This window comes from Thunnus thynnus, chromosome 10 (genome assembly GCF_963924715.1).
Source record: "Thunnus thynnus chromosome 10, fThuThy2.1, whole genome shotgun sequence".
NCBI lineage: Eukaryota > Metazoa > Chordata > Actinopteri > Scombriformes > Scombridae > Thunnus > Thunnus thynnus.
This window is the reverse complement of record NC_089526.1, coordinates 21,586,143-21,606,081: the sequence shown is the minus strand read 5'-3', so window position 1 is coordinate 21,606,081 and position 19,939 is coordinate 21,586,143. Positions and strand designations below refer to the sequence as shown.

General features: G+C 39.1%; 1 protein-coding gene across 1 annotated transcript in view; it reads right to left on the bottom strand.

The window, feature by feature from the left end:
* cdkal1 (CDK5 regulatory subunit associated protein 1-like 1) overlaps positions 1-19,939 on the bottom strand; it is a 244,794-nt gene that overhangs the window by 59,075 nt on the left and 165,780 nt on the right. The window contains exon 11 of the mRNA XM_067602097.1: positions 10,363-10,543. Coding sequence (XP_067458198.1) covers positions 10,363-10,543 — 181 coding nt within the window. The remainder of the gene's footprint in view (positions 1-10,362; positions 10,544-19,939) is intronic.

Here is a 19,939-nt window from a genome sequence, read left to right as displayed (position 1 = left end):
AGTCTGGCCTTAACCTTGCATGTCCTTAATGTGTAATGAGATGCACAAGCGTGAGACATGACTGTTTGATGTGTGGCAGTTGTTAATGCAATCAGTTACATGAGGCCGACGCAGTTACAAAGAGCGCTAATTAGCTTGCTGATTAGGCCATGTCTGGCTAAGGGGGAAGGATATATGTATATGCTACTGTAGCTAAAGGGAGTTTGCATTCATTGCAATTCTCGCTCCTACTCTCTCGCTCTGTCTTGTTCAGTGTTAGTTAGTTAGTAAAGGGCTGGATTCAATGTCCTTAGGCCAGTTCTGTACATATGGAGCGGGCAACCTACAAGTCGCTCTCCTATCACACACAGGCATCATTATAGAGTGACAGGATAGGCAAAGACAGCTTGAGGATGAGCAGATGAGAAGGGTGGTTGCTGAGAAAGAGGGGGGAAAAAAATCTATTAATATGTACAGTATGTGTGGTCAAGTTGAAAAAGTTAGCTATGAAATCACATGACAGGCTGTGAGGATATCATTTTGTCTTACATATAGTGAAAGAGTGGAAAGCCCCCCCCCCCAAAAAAGTGAAAAGCAGTGAAAAAGAGATGAGATGACTTACAAAATAAACAGCGAAGAAGAGGGAAGGAAGGTGAAATAAAAGTATTAGGGAAGAAGAATTTAGAGGTGGTGATTGTACTTCTTTCCCTTTGCCAACTGCTGCTTTGACTTTCTCTGTTGTTATCTGTCTCTAGTGAAGCGAGTCCTTTTATCACTGCACCCCTCATCGTTCTTTGCCCTTCTTTCCATTCCTTCCATTTTTGTATCCCTTCATTTGTCCCCCTCCCCCTCCCCCCACACTCCATTTCTATCCATCTCATACTCATTCTCTGTTCACCCAGAGCTCTTCTGATCCATACAATCCTGTAATCATTGGCCCTGTCCGTCTGCCATCCTCTCATTTGTTTTCGCCCGATTCCCTCTCGGTCTCTCTGCCAAAGGGCTCTCCAGAATCTCCAAATACTCTGTTCTTCGCTTTTCCATGTATCCCTTCAGTGCTACACCTCTCCCTGTGTTTTTTCTCCAGTGAGGGAACACTCATACTTATCATTCTGTCTCCACTCTCTCACCCCTCCGCCTGCCCCCCTATAAGCCTGTGTCTCTCGCTCTCTGCCTGGAGCACCTTAGGTGAGAGCAATCCTCTCATCATTGCTCCTCAAAACAATTCTCTCTCTCCTCCTGCCATACCTTCATCACTCTCACCATCACTCTCTACTCGGTGCTCTGCTCTGTGTGTGTGTGTGTGTGGTTGTGGGAACTGTAAGACAGATGTAAGTGCAGGTAAGGATTTTTCAACCCCCGATGAGCTCCCAGCAGAATTTATCCTGTTCAATAGTACACGCATCAACATACACGGCTACAGAAGCCTGGGCCACAACGCCTGCCTCTACCTGTGTGTGACGGCTACCTCACTGAACTGCTGCAGCTCACACGTCTGTCCCACACAGACAGCGTTGCTCCTGCGGCGCTGCTACTGCCAGTCCTGTCTTTCTACATCGGGTTTTCACATGTCACATGTTTCACAATAAAAGCCTTGTTAAGACATGAAGGGATTCTTTCCACAGAAATGGTAGAGGGCTTTTAATTTGTCTTTATTTTTTCACGTCTGTGAATTATGTTACAGACATAGACATTGACACTATATTGAAATGTGTAATGTTGTTGGTATGATGTCAATATGACTATCAACAGATCATTTTCACTGTCTATTTTTGCTGAGAACTGCACGCCTCAAGTACAAAAAAAAAGGCAACACGCTAAATCTCTCACCTAACCTCTAACCTGTCAACATGGGCGCCGAAATGAAAAGCAAGAGGTTTTTCGATAGACATGCACTGATCAGGTAGGCGGCGTGGGCGTAAGACACACACCACAGGCACACATACCAACATATGACCATACAATGACTCACACAAACACATGATGGATACTTGAAATGGACAGAGGTGTGAAAACATGACAAATACAAGGTAATTCAAAGGGAAACAAGAAGGGCGACAGGATGAAGTGAAGGAGAAACTGATTACCACAAATTTGCCTCAATGGGCTTTACTATCTGTACAGCAATACAACATCTTCTGTGCTTAGACCTTCGATTAATTGACTGTTTCAGGTAGGATTTGCCAACGTTGATTGGTTGGTTAAACAAACCAACCAAAGCCAACAAATGACCACTTTGTTGGCCTTACTTTCTAATATTATAATTCCTTGACTAGTCAAAATGTAGAAAATGGTGTATACCTCTATCTCTTTTCATATGGTATTTCCACCAAAATGCTACTTGATTAAAACAAAAAAATCAACTTGATTAATACACAAAAACCTGTTATATTGTGAAAATATAGCCTGAAAATAGCACTTTTTTTAACAACATTTCTAATCAAAGACTACCTTGTTAAATGTCAGTCTGTGTTCTCACTTTTATTACATTGTATATTTAATTTTAGGAGCTTTATTAGTGTCTTAAAGCTACAAATTATGTGTCTTTATACAGGTGTGTGTTTGTGTGTGTACGCATGTGTGTGTGGTCCATCAACCAGAGAAGTTAATCTACCATGCTGTCGAGGTTGTGTTAGTGACAACCCAGCAATGCAAAGCCACCGTCTATGTGTGTGTCTGTGGACCTGTCACTATAGTGATGATGAACGATGGTTGTTACTATGACGTCCATCTGTTGTTGCCGCCAGAGACGGATGCTGTGTCTAACGGGAAGTGACATTACACGGATGTATACACTTGTATACAGATTCCAAACATAGACGGGAGAGAAGTGTAGACAGAAGCACACACTCTTCTGCCAAGAACATCCAACAACTTATTCACTTTCTGAATAACGCTTTACAAGTACACATAAAGACACTGCTGTTTTACATAAGACAATTCCATGTAAAACGGGAATATGCTCACACTGTTGTGAAGCTCTGAGGCAATTAACCTGAATAGGCTATGGTTTATTGATAGTTAATGACACTACTTGAATAGATACACTGTGCATCTACTTATCAAGTAAAAATAAAAGTTTTATGTGTGATAGTCATGACTTGAAACAGTAGAAATGTGTGTGTGCACATGTGTGTTTGTGCATGTCTGTGTGAGCAAGCATATGTATGTCAGTAGCCCAAGTTCCAGATGACCCCGATGAAGGCCACAAGCCGAAACACGTAGGTCTAACAATAAAGTTGTTCTATATACTACAAATGTTGATGGAGTTTTGAACTCAGTGGCCCAAGTTTGTCTGTTGTGGGGCAAGGTAACACTGATCTTGCTTTAGCCTGTAGTGTGTAAGCCTCTGGCTCACCAGCATGTGCCTGTTTGTCTTACCCTAATGACAGACAGATGTTAGTGCTATAGAGCCTAGACCCGCGGCGTGTGTATGTGTGTGTGTGTTTGTGTTATATTACTCTAGGAAAAACCTTAGGCATGATCTGTGTGTCTGTGTGAAGGATTAACACTTCCTAAAGCACTACAAGGAGAGTGGTCACAATGGTGATGTTGTGTGTGTGTGTATGTGTGTAACCTTTCTCTCTCTGCAGAGGTCACTTGACAAAACATGTTCCAGCTATGTGTTGATTAAGGTGCAATAAAGTTTATTTACATATATAGTACATAATATAGTACATAGTATAGTATATAAGGTACAGAGAGAGAGCGAGAGAGACAGACAGACAGAGAGAGACATAATACTTAATTTTGTATCATCCAAAATCTAACTCAAGCAATGTTTTATGCTAAATGGATACAGGAATATGATCTTATGTGAGCTATCATGACACTAAAGTGCTTTAAAACTGGACCACTAATGTGATTATATAGCATGACAAGACATTATAAAGTTAACATGCTTTCATCATGTCACTAAGACACATATTCAAGTCACTAAACCAGGGTAATATACAGTGAATACGGTCATTACATATCTCACTAACTGTGCACTAAAAACATTGTTAAATTAAGAGCACTTTTGGAAATAATTTTCAAAAACAATAAATGTTATCTATTCAGTCAGTATCTAATATATTTAAGTTATATTATTGGAGAAAAATAACATTATTAGTCTAATTAATCTTTTTTTTTTAAATTTAGATGTGGGAAAATGCATCATAATTACCATTAAAACAAAATTCTTCAAATGTGCTCCAAAGCATAACCCTGCCTTAACAAGACAATAATTAAGCACATATCCCCTTTTTCACTTCTGGACTTGTTTCTGTTCTACAATATATTGTAATTGTATTATATATAAAGAATACATCAATTAAATGATCTTGGTGCTAATTTGAACATTGTTTAAGACAATAATGAGGCGTTCAAATAATATTAGCAAGTTTTAAAACTGTTCTTACAAATTTCTATTTACTCAGACCTACTAGAAAACTTTTTTTTAACACCCTGCAGATCGGTGTTACTGTCAATCCGTCCAGCTAGTTAAAACTCTTGTTGAACAGCATACTGATGACATATTCAGCTTCCAAAAAACGCCTTTGAATGTGGCAAGCAAAAGCTGTGATTGTTAAAATGCGATGTGTTACTCCTTCCATTATTAGTGGACTAGGTCCTCATTAATCAAGCGCAGACCAACCTGGCCCTAGACAGCAACTTAACCATTAACTCAACCTTAATACCTGTTAGACTGCCTTTAGTCAAGTGTTATTGTCTCCCCTGATATGTGTGAGAAAGAGTAAGTGTCTGCATTTGAGACAGAGAGGGGGAAGAACATGCATCTGTGTGTCTGTGTGTGTGTCCAGGCGTAGATAAATGATAGTGAAGCTTGGAGATGGAGCTACTAGTGGCTGGCCAGCTGTTTTACTTTGACAGCAGCCGCACTGATGCCTCGTGGGTAATGGAGTTCTTAACCAATTACAACCTAGGGAAATTAAAAACACTGTCCCACTACAACAGCTAATCTCCTTCTCTATCACTTTCTCTCTCTCTCTCTCTCTCTCTCTTTCTCTCTCTCTTTCTCTCTCTCCTGCAGCTGTTCATTCTCAACTCTTCCTTACATACCAGTACCAGCCCAACACACACACCCTCCACTCAGCAAGTCCATTTATCAAGGCTAAGTTCTGGTCACCTGGGGATGATTATGGAGATCCAAGCTAATAGCATTCACATCCTTTTATTCTCAACATGCTCCCATCTCTCCCTCCATCCCTGTGGTCTCCTATTCCTTCCATCTGCCTCTGCTCTCCCCCTCCATCCTGCATTCTCTCATATATCACCTATTACAATAGGTAATAAGTTAGACCTACAGATACCACAAAACACCTGGACCTCATCACAGCTGGACCCTCTCCAGCACTATGTGTTTTCTCTGCTTCACTCACTATTGAGACAAATCTGTCTGTGTGTTTTTATATTCAAATATGGGTTTTTGAAATGGCTGGAAATCAGACTGATGAAGCAAATGAGTATTTTGTGATGCAACATCGTTAAAATAAAAAAATGTCTATATTAAATATATATATCCTCAAATATTAGTACTAAAGTAGCAGTAGGTGTTTCGTTTTTACACTCTTCCTAAAGCGTATGTTGTTACTTTTTGGTGCTATAGTAACCAGCCAACCTTGGTTTCTGTATTTAAGTTATCTCGCATTTGTCCAGTTTACTAATAGTGCAACAGAATAATGTTCATCCATCTGATCTTTATTTATAAGGAGCTAGTATTACTAAAATAAATAAATCAGTCCTTAGGCCTAATAATATTTCTTTTTACATAATATTTTTTACTTATGAGCAAATGAGTGAGTGCAGGAACATGGAAAAGGGATAGAGTAGAGCACAATCCTTGAAAAACAAAGAAAAGAATATTTCATTTTTCTCTTATTAGCAGTGTGTTTTCCAATACCGGAAAACCAGTCAATTTTCCAGGATTTTCAAGGCAGGTGGGAACCCTTTTCTACCCCATAGTTCCTACCTCCTCCATCCTACCTCCTCTAAACAAACATACTCTTACACATGACAAACCCTGAGACTTACTTCGACTCCTTGTACTCTGGAGAATCGGGCATACTGACACTACCAACCAGCTCATCAGAAAGAATGTCGTCACAACACTAGATACTGTAGACATGCCTAACCAGTTCCTACTAAACGCCCACCTCAAGACATGTCACAATGGTGCAACACCCTGCACCTGCTTCCATGTCTAAAACCACCTTCAAGCCATCTGTATTGCAAAGTACAATAACTAGAATGACTGAAAAGATCTCGTACGTGTGGGTGCTACAATCACAATGAATGTGATTTGGTGAGTCTGAACATTTGCCTCACCTCCCGTTAATAGCGGTACTAGAGAAGGTAAACTGTCATATCAAGAAAAGAGGTAAAAATCTGCACATGCTTTTAAAGGGCAGAGTGCACTCTCAAACTTGTAAGGTTAATGTAAAACATACGACAGACAGACTACCAGCTTCCTCACAGCCAAATGGTGTGAATGACATCCTCATAATCCTTCAACTAACACATTAAGTAGGTGAGCGCTAATGCTGACCTATCAAATTTTTATCTTCCAGGCCCCTACATAGGCATGTCCCTATAGCTGTTCCTTTCTGTCTCACTTTATCCCCTCTGTCCATCCCCCTTTCCTTTTTAGCTTTTCTCCCTCCTTCCTTACCATGTCCCTCTCTCTCAGGCCCCCTTCTGTCTCTGCTTCCTACTTCATCTACTTCTCCATCCATTCCTCTTGTGGCTATTCAACACAGTTGTGTTCCAGACAAACCATCTGGTGCACTTTATTAATGACTGACCCTACATGGCGTAGACGTCGCCTAGCTGCCACCGCTTGCTGTGTATTTGTGTGTGTGTCTGTATCCGTGTGTGTGTGTGTATGTGTGTGTGTGTGTGAGAACAGGTGCATGCTGACTGATGATGTGATGTTGTGCAGCCTTAACCACCGAAGCAGGTGTACTGGTTACAGCGACCCTAACATATTGTCCTGACTCTCTCTCTCTCCTTTGAGCGTTCTCTGTTGAGCACAAACATTAAATTTAAACATGTAGATGACCAGTTGAAATCGCTATTAGAAATGTAGGATGATATTGTGAACAAGATAATCTTTTTCTATGCGGTAAACAAAAATACACCATTGTTAAAGTGGAGAAAGTAATCACTTTGTTGCCTTTGCATATCTGAGATTTTACAATGCACTTTACAATGCATTATCAGTGATTTTGCACAAACAACATAGTCATCAAAAAACAATAAAACTTGCTATCAAAATAATCTCAGGCGTTAAAAAAAATTGACTGATTTGGCAAAAAAAAGGTTTCTACAGGATCCAGCAATATGCCACAGTCTGACTATCAAAGTGCTGCCTGTGGAATGAGGCCTTGGATAGATCCGTGCTGACATCCAGCCGCTGACAATAAAAGTCAGATGAGGCAGATGGAGGAGAAAGAAAGGAGATGGGGAAAAAAAAAGATAAGAAGAAGTGAAGCAGCGATGTGGTTGTCTGGGGATTGATCCCTCTAAGACACACTCAGCTTCTCCTCAGAGGATGAAGACAGGAAGGAGGGAGGAGGGAAAAAGAGAATGACTTATGAAGACGCTCCACTTGAAAGAGATGTGTCAACACTTTGATGGTACAGAGTGTGAGAGTGTAAATGTAAGAAAAGATAGGACATATAGAGTATGGCATAGCAGGTCAAACTAAAGAAAAAAAGGTCAAAGAAAAAACAAGCACAAAGGATGTGCCGTGGTTAAGATTAGGGATGTTAGCTTCAGTTAATTTAGCTTTCGATAGACCGACACCCATTAACCAACTGGTAACTAACCAGTTCGTTTTTAAGAAAAGTTGCGGTGTAGCTTTTGTTTGTGAGAGCTGTCCAACAGTAGGTGGTCAGAGATACCATGCCTGCCCTGGTTAGCTTGACTTTTAGCTCATCCTTCTTCTCCTCAAAGTGTTTTCAATGTGTTTAGTCACAGTAGCTCTTGATGGCATAATGTACGCAGGCTTGAGGTAACGAACTAGCTCTTTCAATCCCTCGCTCTCTACCACACTGATTGGCAGCATATCAGTCTCAATCATTCAGCATACCAACTGGGTGGTGGCCTTCATTTCTTCCATCATGTCTTTTCTCTCTGCTACATATTTCCTGCAATTAACAAGAATATGCTCTACAGTTTCTGATGCCTGGCAATGATTACAAAAAACAGTTGGATGCTTCCCTATAATGTGATATGTACTGTTCAGATTACTGTGTCCTATTCTTAAGATACTCATATTGTCTCCTCTTTTCTATTCCCTTCCCTACTTCTCACAATACCAACTCTAATTTAAATGGAATATCCCAATTCAAGTGCTACCACCACTCTTTATTAATTTATTTCCACACAATACCTTTACTTCTGATTTTGGGAGACAGCAACATTAAGGCTACAAACAACCCATTATGCAACACTCCATTTGGAGCTGATTTTACACCGGAACTTTATCCATTTAAAAAGAGTATCTGATGTTGTGAACATGTAATTGTGTAGCCATTAGTGGAGTGTGTACGCAAACTAACCTATAGATCAACATGTGTAACTGGTCAAAAATATTCTCGGTTAACCATCAACATCTCTAGTTAAGATTCTAGAATGTGAGAACTGTTGCATTTTGTTGTACAAATTTTTTTCTCAACATCTTTGGAAACATGATGCTCATTTTTAGATAACATATTATAATGCAACATTATTTAATGTAGAGGTAAGTAATGATGTAAGTAAGTGACTATGAATGGGCCTACTTGGAGCAGATTTGCCAATGTGACTGTGACTAGTATTCAATAAGCAGTCATTCTTATGACAAAGTGGTGATTAACCAAGACCCAGAACTTCATTTGACCATAATATGTACATACATCTATGCATCGATATTCAATCTAATTGTAGACTGTTAGTTTTCCAATTACGTTACAGATGACATTGGGTCAAACAATGATGTAGCTTAGAAACCGACAGTATGAGGCAAAATGTGAAGAAAATGCTAGTCCTGCTGTTACTCTCCCCCACACACACATACACCTTTGCTAACAATTATGTCTTCATTAGCCACTAATTGTTTCATTGGCAGCAGATTGAGAGAGAGAGAAAGAGAGACAGAGTGAGAGTACCTGTGAGGAGTTGTGCAGTAATACAGAGAACAATAAGAGGTCCAAATGAAGCAGCACCCATCACAAGACGATGTGTAATAAGTGCCTCAGGGTGCCGTTACTGTTACAGCCTTTAGACTTTAGCTAGAACCCTATAGAAACAGACTATAATATTCATAAGTAGCTATGTTTTAATTAGTGTATAATCACCTGGAAATAAGGATCCTTGTGTTTTCATTAGCTTAGAATTCTATCTAGATAGGGAGCTGGTCCTCTTCCATGGAGCCCGCCATGTTGCACCTCCATGTTTCTACAGTAGCCCATAATAGACAACCCAACACTGGCTCTAGAGAGGACCTTTCACATTTTCGTGAGTTTTGCGGCAACCATAGGTTCTCCTACACACTTGGGAGGGGGAGGGGTAATTAGTTGGTTACAGTCTGCAACCTCACCACTAGATGCCACTAAATCCTACACATTGCTCCTTTAAAGACAAGGCCAAAATATTTGAAAATATCTTGAAATACCTTGATGCAAGAGCAAAGTTTCACCTTTCAGGTGTTAATTTGAGCGTATTGCAGCTTTAAGACTCATAATGTTTTTGGACATATGTGCTTGACTGATAGATGTCTCATCCTATCACAGTCACCCATAGTTGTTTCTATTTCTACATCCCAACTAAATCCCATCCAGGTGTTCTCCACTTTGAACAAATTTGGATGTTTTGGCTGCAGTTAACTGCCAGCAGAAAAGCAGGATTTAACACTTAGTCATTCACACATTAATAATCTGTGCCTTCATATGTCTACTGTATGTGTAAGTCTGTCTGTCTGAAAGGGACAGTGAGACACCGTAACTCTCACGTACTCTACACAAACACACTTTTGATGGCTTTCAGGATTAGTAATATTAAAATTCACACAGAAGTCATGACAGAACTGGAACAGGATTTTACATTTTCAGATGACATGAGGCTGGCACGTGTTTCCTCATAACACACACATGCAAATGTGTGTGTGCACTTGCAGAATCTGCACACATAAACAGCACACACAGGAAATATCTTTACCCAAAATACTAATGTTCTTCTGTTCAGCCCCATTCAAATATGTTTTACTGTGTTCACAAATACAGCATTGACAAAATAATGGAAATAAGTGTTATTATACTGAATTTATACTACTGAGGTTAAGACATAAATACAGCTGACTAGTAGCAAAGAAATCTCTGTATCCTTGTCTGCTCTCACCACATGTGCTGGTACTTGTTCCATTTTGGCAGCTGGTGTACCAGGTCTGGGGTAGAACTGGTTGATGAATAGACTGGGGAATCGGTAGCATTTCACCAAGTCTATTGTCTCTTGGAAGTCTTCGTCCGTCTCACCAGGAAAACCGCAGATTATGTCTGTAGCGATGGTTACACCTGGGACCCTAAGAGAGAGACAAAGAGGCTTTTAGGCAAACCTTTGTGTTCCTGGTTGTGAAAACATTTTTGAAAATGCATGGTGTCAAGATACTATTGAGCAAGGCACTAAACTGCAACATCTTAGTGTTGCCAGGCAAGGAAAAGCATCTGAACTGGTTTGAATGAGATGTAGCATTAAAACAAAATAATACCATCTGAGACTTGACAGCTGTGAAGCCATACTAAAACACTTACTATTCACCACTCTGATGTGTAAGTGTTGACAGCTAATGGTATTTTTGTGTAGCTTACTCCAAGTAAAATATTTTCCCTTTGGTTATACAAAGAACATCATGGAGATCAATTTCATTCAAAAAAAATTGTCTTGGTGAAATAAAATCATAGAATTGACAAAGACACAATACATACATTTCAGTCTAACATTACAGCAATCAGAAATTAACAATGTATTCTATGTTCACATGAAGCAAAAACAACAAATAAGTTAAAACAATATAACGAGGAGAACAATGTGTTTGCAATGATTTCATGTAATTTATGGTTGTAGGAAATAGGCCAAAATGACAAAAGATGATTTGTGCAAATATTGGGAAAGATTCATTGACCTCAAACTACAATTTGATCAATGATTTAAAATGACTCTGAAGCTTGTGATTCACCAACCTTTTCCCACTGCTGAAACACGCCTTTGAAAAACTAAATGAAGCTCTACAGCTTTAAAGAAGGCCAAAGCCTTTCCCCATGGACTCATTCAGCCAATCAAAACCTGATTAGCAACCTCTACTGCCAATCGTTTGCTATCAATTATTGACCTGCTGGCTCATTGGATTAATCGTAGCTAGTGGGAAATGGGAATAGATGTATTGATTAGTCCTATGTATTTTATTTGTATCGACAGCAGTTGGACGGCTTGTGAAAAAACTACAAGGCTAATGTCATCATTGTCTGTCAGAATACCATGTATCTCTAGAGTCCATACTTGACATTCCAATTCAAATGTATGCTGTTCTGACATGTTGCCATACAGTTTCAATGATTAGGCTTGATCCCAAGGGCATTTAACATCATCTCTGATGGCTAAACTAGCTGTTAATTACCATAAAAAGGACACAATTAGCAATATGACAATTTTGCTGGATGAAATGACATTATTCTGAGGAGCAGACTCTGATTATTAGTGACAAGCCAGCTTTCCAATAGCGGTTTTTTATGAGGATGCAGTTATTTGGTAGAGTGGCCTTTTTTCTCCTTAGCTTAGACAGCAAAGGGTATCCCATACAGAAATAACTGGAAATCATTCGCAATACAAGCAAGCCAAGCTATTGATTAAAAACTCCATCAACGATCCAGGCAATGGAATAGGAGGGACACTAGAGCCTCCTAATGTAATATGTTAATTGGCAAGCAGTCTGCTACAAGAAGCCAGGATGTTATTAGCAACAGACGACTGAACAGATTTTCTTAAAAAAAAAAAAAAAATTTGGATCCAATGGAATAGGAAGATCATTGTGACTGAGAAATCCATCATCAATTGAGCATGTTTTTTTTGTTTTTTTTAATTTAACTCATTTATGTTAATTCTTGTCATCTCTCTTCATATTTCCTCCCTTATTTTTAAATAAGCATTTCACTTCTGATGTTGTAATCGTACACAGTATGTTCTCTGTTCTTATAGATAAGCACATGATTACAGAAGTGCTTACACAAGACGAAGACAGAAATTGGATAAAAAGTAAGAATATGAAGAATATTTTATCTATCACTGAAAATCCTTGAAAAACATTAAGACAAGAAATAGGCACATACATAAAGCATAAGCGACAGACCAACACAGAGAACAACAACTCAACAAAGACATTAAGAAAAGAGTGGAAAAGATATTTTCTCTGCAATCGACAACATGATGCATCTTTAATTACATTAACTTCCTGCATCTGCAACCCCATGATAACCTCTGACCTATTGATGAGTTCCAATTGGCTGATGGTCATTAATATTAACCAATGGCCTGCAGGCACAGGCATCCTTGACCTCTCAGATCTGCCTGACAACTACCCTATGGAAAAGTAAAACCAAATAAATTAAAAATAAAAAAAAAATGTGAACATGGAATGGTTAAATGGATGAATAAATGAATAATTCTTAATTTGTGATTAAAATTAACTTCTTGCATCCCCTTAAGCAGTGCTTCTAAACCCCTTGAGTATTTAACACTAAATACATGGTTTTAATCCTTTACTTTGTTAGGTAAACAAAGGACTATTTGCACCCTGTAGGCTTCATACAATTCAGTAATTAATCAAGTAAAGGGTCTTGAAAATATAGCTCTTTTTTTTTTTTGACCTGAGGTCTTCTACTATGTTTGTGTGTACTCATATTAGGGTCTTCAGCAGGAAGCCTTTTTAATAGGACTTGCAGGTTTAGTCCAGATGCCACATTTTATTTATTTTGCACAGCCCATGGACTCAAATCACAAAAAATTAATAATAATTCTTCTCCTACAGAAATTGAAGAAGAATTTGAATAACATTGTTTAGAACTATTTAATGCTCCAGTCATAAGAGTATGTCTATGATGTACTCCTCCAGCCTATTTTATTAATGACTTTGGGAGGGAAGGTAAATAAAATTAAGAATGTGAATAAACAAGCTCATTTTTTTCTGCTGTCAATAGATAACTGACTTATGTGTCTCCTAGGGGCTTGTCTAATTTGCTATGGCCTTTTGGTGGTGAGGGAGATACTGTATATTCTGTAGGAAACCGGTGTGTCCTTAACATTCTTGCAGCACAACTAAGAAAATTTACACCAGTGGTGGAAAAAAAAGGACAATTCAGGCCAGGGTAACACATGGAGATAGAATGCTGAGAGGAAGAGCAGGGAGAGAGGCTGGGGTGAATTGGCTTTTGTGGATTTTCCTTAGGTGGAGGCTGTGAGGAAGAGGGAAAAAAAACAACAAAAAAAAAAAACCATGTGCGCACACATACTGTCATTTTGACACCTCTGTCTCTCCCAGATCTAAGGGTGACGGAGGTGTGATGTGTGAGACTAATGAACAAGAGCCACACTCATACTCTCCTTGTTAAAATGAGAGAGGAGAAATGTATCTTGTTATTGTTCATCTTTCAAAAAACAAGAGTGTGTGTGAAATGGAGAGAGGCAACGGCACAGAGACAGAAAGGGAGAAAAATCAAGACAGACGACAGATTAGGTTTCAACTCAACTTGCTTTGAATTAAACCGACACAGGGAGAAGGCTATTTTTACAACTTCTGAACTGAAAAAAAAGGCTTGTATGTGTAACCTGGAATGAACTTAAATGAGAAAGTCCTGGACATAATTTTAACGCCGGGTGAGATTTTGCTCCGTCTTTTCCTCCATTTTCCAACAAGCCCATGAGTTGTATATCCATCCATCCTATTTTGCATCACAATTCTGTTTTACAATGTCATAAAAGCTCTGAAACATATTTATTGTATACAAAGTGTCTATCCAATATAGTTAGGTAGAGCTGAAATAGTGTTTTAACTGCAATTGTTGGAATAATTGAGAGATATTCTGTTTGAATACAGCAGACTAACTAAGTGAGAGGTCTCATTAAACGAGGACATATCTGATCATGTGTGTTTGTGTTTTAAAGAAGAGAAAAATGAGTTATCTCACCGATAAACTGAGAAAACTGAAAGCAGAGTAACCCCAAAACACTGACAGAGTGAGACGAGTCTCTTTTGCGTGTGGAAAGGAGATAAACCGACGGGAGCAGACCAGGATATATCAAATGAGACGTTATCTGGTATTTCAGGCCCAGAGAAAGACTTAGTAACGATTAGTATTGATGACTTAGCAGCGATTATATTGATTAAAGAATGATATCAAAAAGAACATTCACTGTCAAAAAAAGCAGCGTAATAGCCCAAAGTAGTCATATAAGACACAGTGTGATTAATAGGTATCTATAGGAAGAATTAGGATCAACATTTCAAACAGCTTATACCAGGCAGCAGCTGAATTAAGAATATAAATCAAATCCTCCAAAGCTCATCGGGGCCTATGGCCTCTCCAAACAGCATCTGTGCATGTAACCTTAATGCATAGCTACAAGAGCTACAGTACATTTAATGAGTCCTCTGTTTTACAATATCTGGGACTATGAATAGTGTTTTAATGGAATTTAAACTAATATTATGGTAACACGTTATGTTCTTGTCTGTATGAAGAGAGAGAAAGAAGATGAAAGGACCCTTTTTTTAAAAAAAAAAAATCATAATTAGCAGTCTGAGTCACTAACCACGAGACTAATCCTGTATTTCCTGTAGCTGCTTCACAATAACGGACGCTACAGCCTCAAAAGCCCCCAAATCAAAAAGGATAATAGGACAGGAAAATAGGTGTGTGCTTGTGTGTGTGTACTTTGTTCCTATCATTTCTCCTCCTTCTCCATGGAGGCAGAGAGATCACATCCCTGAAGACAGTAGCCTCCATTAGCCATAGTGTACTACCACTCTGAGCTAGCATTTACACAAGGAGAATCTGTTCATAGGAGACGGAAGTCTTTTAATTAAAACTCAAGATAATCACAGCCAGTCTCCCATCTGCCTCAATAGGCTGAATTAAGCTTCATAAAAACACACCATTGTCTTCTGCACCATTATTATCAATTACACAATTACTATCAACTGTTTGCTGAGGCCTTCGTGTGCATATGTGTGCGTATGAGCTTCCATATACGCAGCCATCCTCTTCATCGTATATTCAAAATATGTGCATGCGAATACGAGCATGTTTGCACAACAGATGCCTGTGAGCAGCCCCCCTGATAAGATGAAGGCGAGACCAACGGGACAGAAGAACCCTGCAAAACAACAGAAAGGAAAAAAAAAGAGAAAAAGATGTGTGTCGTATGGAGGTGTAGAGAGGAAGGCGATAGGTGGAGGGATGGAAGGATGAGAGTGGAAGAAAGATAATCTGGGATGGTAAATATTTACCTATTCATCTGTCAAACAGAGACCATGCTACCCATCTGTGCTGCAGTGTGTGCACTGTATGTGTGTTCTCTGAAATGGTAATGTGTGGCACACTGGGGCCGCTGTAGCGTAGGAGTCGGACAGTGAAGGGAGAGAGACATGGCGAAGAGGAGAGGGAGAGAGAGAGAGAGATGAAGATGGGAAAGAGACGTGCTGTGGGGAGATTTGTTATTAAATGTAAAAAAAAAAAAAAAAAGTTTGGAAAGCTGCCATCTTGAGGAAACTCAACTTCTAAATGAAATCACATTAACACGTAATCTGACGGCTTTATTATAATGTGAGCGTGTGAGGGAGAGAGCGAACAGCAGCTGGGGTGAGCGTGAAAACATCCCTATAAGGATTTAAGTTTGGAGATTACAGAATCACAACATATTGTGTGAAAATTATGGTCAAGTTAGACGTTATCAGTGCTTATGTGAGGATGAGTATTAGGGGTTTTCAATGTGGATAGTTAGTTCTCAAAACAGCCATCCGTCCACTCTGATACTAAAAACAATTTGGGGTCATCACCTGTTTGGGAATACAAAAGGTTGAGCAAAGTTACAGTACAATTCTTAAACTTAATGATGAATCCTTTAATTTCCAGGTCCACCTCCATGTAACCAAGCATACCTATCAACAACAAAACTTATGTATGACACCATCCCATGTCACATTCTTGGTCTAAAAGCACCTTTTTAATGATCAAAACAACCCCCATCCGTGAATCATGCAGTATCACGTCTTCAAAAAAAAATCTTCAAAATGCTGCGTGTCATTGGCCTCAACTAGGTCATACCTGAAATACATGTATGAAAAATGAAGCTTGGCTTTAAATATCAAAAATTATATATACACAACAGATGCCTTGCAAAATGAACTTCACTTTTACGAGCGTGAGAGAGTGAAATGAAAAACATCAGCCACCCCGCTGACTCTTTTGCCTCGTCAAATCCCTCTCCAACATACACAACGTACACAACGGCATAGTTTTAAAAAGGTCATGTGTATCTTCGTTTGCACTGATTTACTGAGATTAAACATTTTTTGAAGGTGTGATCAAAACCTCGGGAGAGAGCGCACACAGACAGCACATGTCATAAGCTTAACGCCTATCATTACTGCTGCCTGAAATACACTTAATAGAAAATTGTCAGTGAAATTCAATAAACAGTAATTTGCATTGTGTCATCCAGGTCAGTTCTTTTATTGTTTGTCATCTTGATTTGTGTTTGTGCTGTTAGTTTCTCTTTAGTTTGATTTCAGGTGTATTTTTTTTTTATCCTCACCTATTTTTCTTCATTTTTCCATCTTTATTTTATCATTGCTTTAAGATTGCAATATTTTTGTGAATGCATTTCATCATTATGTAAACTAACATCACAAAAACCTTGTATTAAACGTCTAACGGAAAATAATTCCTTCCTGAAAGGGGAGACAGAAGGAACCTAAGAAAGGGGGGAGAATAAGGACACTTGCGAGGAGTGTGAGTAATCACTCAGACACTTAAGTGTTTGATTTAGCTGTGGCAGCTGGAGGTAATGGCACTGTCATGTAGCGGCTCAATTTACAGGGACACAGGGAGAAAGAGAGAGAGAGGGGTCCACTTGGTTATCACTCACCTCACCCATTTCTACCATCAAGGATGAAGAAGGGGACTGTCAGAGTTAGTTGAGGAGGTGCCAGGTGACTGGACAGATAACAGGAGGATTTCAGATGGACTGCTGCTATACAGCCAAACAATGGTTCCCACTGTGGCTCTAATGTAAAATCCAATGACTGTAAAATAACCTTGGAAAGCTAAGTGACAGGAACCATGACCTAAAAACCTGATTACAGCTGACAATGGAGTTGAATGAAGGTAATATTGTCACATATTTCCATCTGTTTGTTTGTGTGCAGGATGCTGTGTCTCAAAGTGCAAACTGTGTGAAAAACACGGGAAATGAGGCAATGTTAAATTTTTCACAACACTTGTTATAAAAAGGTTTTGGAGAAACTAAACAATGTGGAAATTCTAGTATCGGTGGAGGTAAGCACGCTTTTATCTACCAGTTTGTTGCAGGTTCATGTTCTTTAAGCTCAGATGTTCTGAATTTGTAAACAGTCTGCAGTTTCCACTGCAGCTGGAATAGATGATAAATAAATGAAAAAAAACAAAAAAAACAGCTATAAAGTACCAAGTAAAGCATGCAGTGTGTGAGACAAGTTGGCAGTTGCATTCTGGCATTTTGCTGTAAAGTGATTCAACGACTGAAGGATGCAAAAGAGGTTAAAGCCAAGTGGAGTATGCTTGAGAGTAGAGAGGTGACAGACAAATGATTGGGTAAGGGAGGAGCTGTCAAACTGTCAGAAAGACTCACTCAACCTACATCTCTCGCTCATTCCTTCCTCATCCCTGCTTTTTTCGCAGTCTATCTTGTGGGTTTAGAAAGTGGAGTGATTCTTTTTTTTTTTTTTTTCCACTTATACTCAGGTGAAAACACCACACGGCGTACAGTGCTATATTAAATGCACTGAGCCATGACAGTGTCCTTGGGTTGAAAACAGTTTCTCTCTCACCTTTACATACTTTGTCATCTTCTTCCCTTAATGATCGTTTATCATTAGCTATCATTTATTTTTAATGGGGATAGATGGAATTTTGTTTTGAATATTAAGGCTTTTAAATTTTTGAACAAAAATGTTTGGGATGTGGGTAATATTCAAACATCTGATATAGGATATAAGTCAAAATGTAGTGTGTAAACATGTTGGCTATGCCGCTGCTCCACTAAGTGAATACCGAGTCATCTGTCTCTAAACCTGCAGTGCAAAATAATCTCTGTCTTTCTGTGTAGCAGGTCATTTGTAAAGCTCAAGGTGGCTGCTGTGGAATGAATGGAGAGCCAAGTACATAATGATCCCGCTGGAGTCATCAGTAAACTTTATCATTTAATGAAATGGCCTGAACACAGCGGAGCAGAACTGCAGTTCAATTTAACACACACACTTACACATGCAGACACACACATACTTCATTAGCCTTGGAGAAGGGTAATGAGAACACACACACACACATACACACTCGCAACACACACGTACACATTTCATTAGTCTGTGGGAGGAGTAATAAAAGCACATAGACACCACAAATCTATCCACTCACTCACACACAGTTTATTTTACACATATATACACACACACACATTCATATTATATACATATATAGTATACTGTATGCCTATAAGGAGAGCTGCAGTGACTGTCTAGCCAGGCGTTAAATGGACTGTCCCTTTGCACTTTATTTCAATTTAATCCAACCTTCACTGACATACCCGCAGTATGTGATTCATCATTCCATCCTGCTGTGCTGACCTGACCCGTGCAGATATGGATAACATCAAAGCACCAGATAAATGCTGGACATGAAAGCCATACCTGAACCAAAGGAATAGTGCACACGCTAAGTGCTGGCTTGTGCTGTTCACCCGCAGCATGCCAGGAATATTGTTAATGACATAAATTGGTGGAACAAGTAACTACTTACATCCCTCTTCTGTTTTTCACAGAGGCAGATGTGAGTGGATGTTCCAAATGCTAAAAAAGATCAGTAATTAAAAGTCGTGTTTTTAAAGTGAGGACTACCTCTCTATCAAAATTGATTAATAGAAACTAAAAGGAGCACTGAGGAAATTTGTTGGGCCGAAAATGACTGAAAATACTGAAAATCTAGTCAAGGATACTAAGTTTTCCACCGTGTTCAGACTTGCTTACTCACAACAGAAGAGAAGCTTTGGGCTCATATGCTGAAACTGCTTCTCCCAGCTAGATGGGAAGTTAAGTTTAAAAGGACAGAACTCCCCATGCACAGCCAGTATTTTCAGTCAGGTGCTGGTCGGTCACAGGAACATATAAGGTGAAAATAAGAATTAAGCACCGCACACTGTAATGACTTTACTGTGACTTTATTAAGAGCGAACAACACATTTCGCCTGTAGCTTCTTCTGGTTAACTTCCTCAGGGAAGTTAAGTTTGTTTGCAAGTTAGTCGGCTATCAAGTCAAGTACGGGCAATCTTAGTTTACATTTATGGTATATTGAATCTTAATTATGTAGACACAACAGTTTGGCCTAAACTGAGAAAAATACATGAAAGACATAAAACGGTGAGAGCAGTTGCTCTGAGAGAAAACAAGAGTGAACACTCTGTTCTACAGAAAAAGACTTTTGATTGATGCTGAAGTTGGTTGTTTTCTGTTAGACAGGTAATTAACTGACTAATTATTTTTAACTAACTAATCACTTTATGAATCATTAAGCTGATAGTCACTAGAGCCCGAGAGCAGCATCATATGGGCTTTTCTTGAGAGTGAGGAAGAACCTGTCAGGAAAAATCAATTAGTGCTCCTTTAATGTGCGA